This window comes from Ascaphus truei, chromosome 3 (genome assembly GCF_040206685.1).
Source record: "Ascaphus truei isolate aAscTru1 chromosome 3, aAscTru1.hap1, whole genome shotgun sequence".
Classification (NCBI taxonomy): Eukaryota; Metazoa; Chordata; class Amphibia; order Anura; family Ascaphidae; genus Ascaphus; species Ascaphus truei.
Genome location: NC_134485.1, coordinates 197,963,129 through 197,971,571, shown reverse-complemented (window position 1 = coordinate 197,971,571; position 8,443 = coordinate 197,963,129). Strand labels below are relative to the sequence as shown.

The following is an 8,443-nucleotide window of genomic DNA, read 5'->3' as shown; positions in this document are numbered from 1 at the left end:
CGTGCATAACTGATGTAAATAACACATGTGTAAAAGGCTCTATAGTCTCCCCGCTTGCGCACAGCTTCGGTACTGGTAGGGAGCCGGTATTGCTGTTCAGGACGTGCTGACAGGCGCATGCGTGAGCTGCCGTTTTCCTATTGAGCGATATGTACTTACTCGCGAGTGTACTTAAAGTGAGTGTCCTTAAAGCGGGGTATGCCTGTAAATACTGTAAATATTACTGTATGTTCATTTGCATGTCTTAGACAGGTCTGCAACCCTGTCTTTCCCCATTATCGCCCAGCATACAGCGCTTCCACTGCAGCAAGGGATTCTGGGAAATGACATGCACATAAGCACTCAGTGCCACCTTTTGTCTCAAGCTCGTATTACACAAGCAAATCCTCAAGCCAATGCATGCTGTTTTAAACACAGCTTTTAGACAGAGGCTGGGATGAGATGCAAAGCCATTGAACCCACTCATCAGTGTGAGGTTGGTCTTAATGGCTAAGCGGGTTTGAGACTAGACTAGATAATCACCACTATTATTAAGGTTATGGTGGGTAAAAAAAGTGACAAAAACCCTCCACAGTAAAGCCTAAAGCAACTGTAAATATTACTGTATGTTCATTTGCATGTCTTAGACAGGACATACAGTAATATTTACAGTTGCTTTAGGCTTTACTGTGGAGGGTTGTTGTCACTTTTTTTTACCCACCATAACCTTAATAATATATATATATATATATATTTTTTTTTAAATTATTATTTATTTCAGGATTCAGAGAAGGTTTGGTCACCAAGTGTAATATACTTTTTCTTTATTTTGCCATACAGTAAATGCTTACAGTGCATTCCATATGTTTCATGTATGGTCTATAGTATATTTTCCTACATACATGTGTGAAATTATTCAACGATATATATTGATATATGATACTTACAATAATGACAGATATGTTTAGTTTACTAGTCTTGCATGTGGGTCTGTTTTTAGAGACATTCTAAACTTCCTGCGCTGCGGAGAGCTCCCCCCACGGGAGCGTGTGAAGATGGTGTACAAGGAGGCTCAGTACTATTCTATTGGGCCACTGTTGGACAGCCTGGACAAAATGCAGCCACTTACCGGGGAGAAAGTGAGGCAAGCATTCCTGGACCTGATGCCCTATTACAAAGGTGAGTAATGCCCCAGGGCTAGGGTTCAACACATTACGACGTGCAGATATGCAAATATACCTCAATAGTTTCACCCTAATAATGGCTGTCCACATAAATATCAGTAAGATTGCTCTTATTACTTCACGATTTCCTTCTCTTGCACACATAATACACCCAGTTGGATATCAGCATCACTTTCTGAAACTTCAGGGTCATCTTTTTAAATGTATAATTCACCACTCTCTTAAAAATGAACTTGTGCATTTGTATCCAGAGCTCACAAGGCTGTCACTTCCACTCTGAGTAAAACATCTACAACCCATTCGCATTGTGAACGGTAGGTGAAGGGTTTAATTAGCTGACAGCCTCTCATATTATGTTAGTGAGTTCCCGCTGAGGTCCGGCTGTCAGATATGAAAGATTTCTTTATTTCAGCCTGTCGTTATAACTGTCCACATCTGCAGGTTTCCTTTCATCGGCTGAGAATATTCCTACTCTCGCTGCAGAGTTCACTGATAAATGTATCTGTTACTCTTTGTTTTCTGACACTGGTGCTCTGCAGCTGGTCAAAATATGTTTTAACCAGGCCAAAAAAACAAAAGTTTACTGGTTGAAATATCAATGATTTAACAAACCAATGCCCTTGTTTGTGTTCAGTATACTACCTGCGATTCATTGTCAGGGGCTAGGGGTGAAATGTGTCTCTAAATAACACAAACCTGTATATTACCAGAGAATACTGAATCTGTTAATCCCATAATCTCATTTAGAGACCTGGCCTATCTGGATCTGTTTAAGATATTAATTAGACCTGGCACCAGATTAAAATGACAGTTTGGGCCCCAGCTAGCTCTTCAATTTGGGTGGGTGCATTAAAGCAGCGGTCCTAACTATACATCCTTTTTCTTTTTACAGGATTGGAACCGGGAGGGGGGGGCGGTGGGGGGGGGGGGGGGGGTTGAGCCTCCAGAGCTGAAACACACTATTTTCAGCTCCAGGTGCCCCCTGGCTTCCGAGATACTTGCAGGTGAAGTTACTGGTATTACTGTACATCCTGGTTTTTACAGGGCAGTTTAAATAGTCATCCCAACACAGTAGGAAGCCGCATCCAATGGGATTCCACAACCGATAAGGAGGCCCAAAATTTTTTTAGATTTAAAAAAAAAAAATCTTAAACCAAGATCAAAATAAATAGAATTTTGGCAAAATCAAAACACAACATTTTTTTTTTAGAACCAAAACACCTGTGACAGTGCCCACACTTAGTAACTATAAGACTTCATGAAAGTATATATTTCTGGCAATTGGTAAAAAAAAATCTTCCATAGAATGTATGCCTTTAATATACAACACAAATGTTCGTACACCTGTAACTGATTTTCTCTAAAGTACTAATATTGTAATTAACAAAGAAAAGAAATCAATTGGATTTTTCACTGATGCACTATTCTTGCTTCAGTTTGCCCCAGTTTTGCAGCGGGGGAGACTTTGAGTAATGATCCCTGGTAGTTTTGTAGGCACTCATGTTAAATGATTGGTTTTGTATTAAAGCATCACACTGTTGGCCCTAAAATGTACATTTATCTTGAAAAGGTTTAGGTAAGGAACAAAACATTGAGACTAAAAACTCAATTGTGTAACATAGCTGCTATGCATCAAAGTCTCAGGGCTGGAAAACTGTGGCAAACATGGAGCACAGTTGTGAAGAAGTGAATATAGAGGCGCAAACAACTTAAAAGTGAAAATAAAATAATAGAGGTATAAATAAAATTAATCAGAAATCACACAAATAAAATTAGTGTTAATAATATAAAATAATAAGTGTGGATCTAATAGCCCAGCTCAAACCCTCTGGTTGGACTTGTTTCAAACATGGAGCACAAAACAGAACCATATTTATCTACGTGAAATATCCCCTTGTATACTATTTAATATATATTTTTAATAGAATTCTGGTGCTCCAGTTTTGCAATTAAGAGAAGTTAATTCATAGCCTCCTTTGTTTCTTCAATCTACTGTATGCCTGTGATTCCTGGAGCACCTGTGGCAGGCAGATTGTTATCACAGATGCACCTATAATTTTGTATAGTGCTACTGCATGGGGAAGGTGTCTGTAGAAAAGAGGTTTATTAAAATGCAACTTTTGTAAAAACATAAAAAATGTGTTTCCTTAAATTAAGTGTCATGGGATTTAAATAGCCAGCCGTCCTGAAAGTCCCACCATATATGAATCAGTGCAAAATATTTGTATTACTCTTGTAGACAGGTTGCCTTTCTATGCTTTTGGCTGAACATAGTAATGAGCTGGTGTTGACTGAGGATTTATAGAGGAACGAGTGAAAGTGAAACATATAAAAGGAAAGGCAGGTTTCATTGCCAGCGTTTTATAAAGAGCTTGAAGGGTGGTTTTCTAGCCACCTGCCAGCACTATGGAATCCTGATTAAAATGTGTTTCTCTCATCTAGTGATTCAAAGTGCCTAGTTTAAAGGAGCAAACCCACCAGAACTGTACGTTGATTTTTTTTTTTTTTACATAATTGGAACTGAGTGATCCTTTGAAGTTAAACTGGGATATTTTAATCTCCGGGAACCCTGGTTCCCAAGATAATTACTGTTTTCCATTCCAGCATTTCTCATGTAGAATTCAATATGGCTGTCAGTAACGTCCAATAGGAAGCTGTAACCAATGACGTTCCGGCTTTCTATTGGCCCGTGGCACCTGTAATATTCTTATTGGTTCGCAGTGCCTCAGGAGGGAGCACTAGTGATTATACCGATAAGTACAGATGTAGCAAAGGCTAGTGCTCCCGCTGATGTGTTGTAGTGAGATATTCTGTGATACTCTATGCTATCACTGCCATTGAATACGGTAGAATTGTATTTTATAATGCAACATGTTGTGTTATCAGCAGGAGAAATCTGTATCTCGGAAATTTGGGGTATATTGGAGCTGAAAATAGCATAGCTCAGCACCGGAGGCTCCCTCGCATGCAATTATGTAAAAACAATTAATTCATAAAATTAAAAAAATGGCTCCCCCAGCGGGAATGTACCTTCAGGTGTTAGTATCCTGTAATGTTTGCTTATTCTTTTTTTTTAAATACAGTATCACTGTTGCACATTGTTTTACGCAATACTAACCCAACGCTTAAATGATTATTGTCCTTACAGAAATTGTACAGCAATCTTAACTGGTTTCAGCATTGATTTTGTATTCCTAACAACATGGTCTAAATGAGATAGTGGGACAATATCCTGTCTGTCATTCCATTCAACAACAGTTCAGATGATCTTTCCCACGCAGAGAGATGTTAACATATTTTCTTTTCATCAGAATCAAATGTACAGTGGGCATCCAGTCCTGAGATAATAAACAGGAACAGCAGCCAATATGTTAGTCACAAAGGCTCATATTGTGTTTTTTGAAACACAATATTTCATGTGTCCATATTTCACTTCTTATTTTTAATCACAGTGTTATTTAACAAAAGACAATATTTTGTACATTAAGGGCCATAGTTAGTAAGCCTTCCTTCTCCATAAGTCACCTCCAACACGACTTAGTAAATATGGCCCCTACAGACCCATTTCAGTAAGTCTTCCAGCACGAAAGGTGTTTTATGGAGTAGCACTTCTAAGTAAACATGGCCCTGAATATGATTAGACGTTTAATCAGCTGCTGTACCTGCCGTGCATTGCAAAATGTGTGTTGCAGGTTCCCCTCAAGCTTGAGCTAAATTCCAGAGCACAATTATACAGTATGTTAGTTACATTCATGTAGCCAATTCTGTGGCATATTCCTGGCAGCAAGTTCCTAGCTTCCAGGTTTACATGCCAACCTCCATATGACTATGGGAAAGATTGTGTGTATTTGTTGAGGTCCCGAAAACATAAGCTTGCATTCAATCGTCAGCCTCTTACACACAGGCCAGGAATGTGCTCCCTGGGTACCACTCACAGGTGGCTGAATGATTGCCTTTGAAGTGTCATGTAACTGAAATTAATAGTAATATTCTATATTAGGTTGAAAAAACACATACATCCTTCAGCCTTTATTAAATTGAAACTGGACAAGATACTTATTTTTTACTACAGTATAGTTGTATTGATCCAGAGGAAGGCAGAAAGCATTTGACATTACAGTATTTTTCATAAAAGAAAATTCTTTGCTGACTCTGGAAAGTGAAAATAAGTTTGCTTCCTGGATCAATGCTGTGTTTTAACTAGTTTGGTATATTCTTGTATACGTTACATTCCTAAAAAGATTTCTGGTCTTTTCTTAAATGTGTCTATAGGGTCCTTTATGGGACATAAGTCTCATGTATATGACAACAGTCTCCATGGGAAGTAAATGGACATTTTTCGCTGCCCGTGCTGTGAAAGAGTCCTCATCATTACAAAATTATTCCCTACTCAAATCTGGGCAAAATAAGTGCAGGTGGCCAAGCACCAGGGGGCAGGGTGGCCTGAACCCCCCCCCCACCCCAAAAAAAAAAATACCATTGAATATGCCAACTCAAAAATACTTTTTTTTTAAATATATAGGTATCAGAGAGAAAAAAAATGTTCATATATGTTAAACATGCTACCACAATAAGAAAGAAATGTTAAAAAGTAGCGGAGAGACAATGTTTTGGGAGCATGAAGTGCCTTTAGAAATTAGCATCACCTTTTTTATGAAATTATAAACATGTAAACCAATGGTTCAAAGGCTTTATTGTCTCATTCTAAAAAAGTTCATGTAATAGTTGTGAAATAAAAAATTAAAGAGACAAAAAATGGATTCCTTTTTACAGTGGAACTGTAAAACTTTGATAATAAACTGGAAGTCTGGAAATAAAAAGTAGTGGTACTCCATGCCTTCTTGTACCATCGTACATTGATCACTGATCCTAATCATTTTCAAAGTTCTAATGCTAGTGTTGTCGCATTTTTATTTTCTGTGCAGACCACTTGGAGCATATCATTGAAATTGGCAAACTCAGAGCCATGCAGCGGAAGGCTCGCTTCGCTAAGTTGAAGATCTGCGTCTTTAAAGAAGAGATGCCCATCACCCCTTACGAGTGTCCGCTTTTCAACTCACTGCGCTTTGAGAGGAGTGAGAATGAATCAAAACACTTTGAACACCAGTGCGACGTGGATGTTTCCTTTGGGCCCTGGGAGGCGGTAGCTGACGTATATGACCTTCTGCACTGCATAGTTACTGATCTTTCTGAGAGAGGCATCACAGTGGAGCACCAGTGCATCGGAGTCTGTGACAAGCACCTCGTCAATCATTATTATTGCAAGCGCCCCATCTACGAATTCAAGATCACCTGGTGGTGAGACGCTGGGTAAAGAGACAAAAGAAGATTTGGGTGACATATTTCTGGGACCAAGTTTCTACTCGTGCACTGGAAATGTAGGAATTATAGACTATTGTCAGTCTCTTAATGTACGGCAATAGAAGAAAGCACATACGATGTCAAGTACAGTTTCAAGAAAAGGTGGAAATGAAGACATGGAAAACACTAGATACAGGAACTGTGAGAATTAAGGGAGCTCGCCCCTTCTAGCTTCACAAATATGGATATTATTTTAAAGATTCTTATACTAAGAATCTCACAGCTGGCAAAAACTGTTGGGAATTCACATAGATATTCTGCAGCCAATTGGCAGTAATTGTTCCAAGTGCACAATGATCTCTGAATAGATCCCTTCGTTAACTCCATTGTCCCACAGTACAGTAGCTACTTCACTTTTTACCCTGGATTACTGGATAATGAGAAAAACAAAATGACATTCTCTTCTAACCATGAAGAGGAAAAGCCAAATTATAGCAAAATGCAGTAGACCTCCAAAACGGGAAAACATTTCATACAGTATCTATATATCTCAATCCTAAGTCTCTGTTTGTTTGCTGTTTCTGGGAATCATTTTTCTCATTGTGGGCCTGATTAGAAAATCAAGGTATTGAAATACTGTACAGCACATTGCATTTTCATAGTGTAGGTTGTATCTGGCAGCTACAAACATACAAGAACGAGGGTTTACTTGTTAAACCCGTGATTTCCAACCTTTTTCTTCGTTAAGGAACCCTAAGTGAAATTCGGAGAAACCCCCAACCATCTCTAATAGCGTCTTTGATCAAGTGCATTGTAAGCAACCCCAACCATCTCTAACAGTGTGTCCGTGATCAGATGCATTGTACATTTTCCTGTATTTGATGACATGCCCAGGACATACTTGAAAAAGAGAGGTAACTCTCAATGTATTACTTCCTGGTAAAATATTTTATAAATAAATAAATTTACAAATGACCAGAAAATTACAGGGACCCTTTAGGGATGCCCAGGGAACCATGGTTGAAAAACACGGTGCTAAACCCTCGTTCATAACACAATTGTTCAGAGATAACTTAACAAGAGCAACTATGAGGGCTACAGTATGTCTAAAGAAATGCAATGAAACTTTCAGCCATAAAAGATTACAGGCGATTTGGACCGTAATGGGGTAGCTCAACAAAGCACGATATGATACAATTGCAATATACTTACTTAATTCAGCCAAGAAACACTTTACCCTTTGAGGCATTTTTATGTTGGAAAAATATTGTTTTTAATATTTAATAATTTAAATACCGAATATGTTTAAACATATTATTATAATTTAATGAATACATATACCAATAAACATAATTTAAATGAAAAGTAAAGTGTGTATGTATATATGGAGAGAGAGAAAGAGAGAGAGAGACTTTGTGCTCATTTGCATGTCTTAGACAGGTCTACAACCCTGCCTTTCACGATTATCACCAAGCATACAGTGCTTCCACTGCAGCAAGGGATTCTGGGAAGTGACATGCAAAGGAGCACACAGTGCCACATTTTGCTTCAAAACCATATGACATAGTCTCCTAAAGATTATGCTTGGTGCATTGCACAGCTTTTGAGCATAATGAGTATACAAATGGCATTAATATAAACTCATGAATAAAATATGTTATAATTATGCTACCTATACATGTAACACACTAATAGTTTGTGATGGCAGGCTATCCACAAACATGGGATGGGTGGGAAAGAAAAGAAATAGAAAGGATAAGGAATGGAAATGGGGGGAGGGGGAACAGGGGAAGTGGAGTGGTGGAGGGGATTTGAGGGAAAGTGAGAGGGGGGAGGGAAGGAAAAGGGGTGACAATGGAAAAAAAGGAGGGGAGAGGGAAAAGAAAGAATGGAGATGTGAAGGGTTAACAAAGAGAAATATCCAACATTGGATCTAACAGTGAATTAGAAGTTAATTAATATATCCAATAGATCTCCAG

The 8,443-nt window shown here is 38.5% G+C and overlaps 1 protein-coding gene across 1 annotated transcript in view; it reads left to right on the top strand.

The window, feature by feature from the left end:
- The window catches only part of KCTD7 (potassium channel tetramerization domain containing 7), a 40,721-nt gene extending 32,934 nt beyond the window's left edge, over window positions 1-7,787 (top strand). Inside the window, exons 3-4 of the mRNA XM_075589910.1 lie at window positions 980-1,158; window positions 6,089-7,787. Coding sequence (XP_075446025.1) covers window positions 980-1,158; window positions 6,089-6,465 — 556 coding nt within the window. The 3' untranslated portion in view covers window positions 6,466-7,787. The remainder of the gene's footprint in view (window positions 1-979; window positions 1,159-6,088) is intronic.
- The last annotated feature ends 656 nt before the right edge of the window (window positions 7,788-8,443 follow it).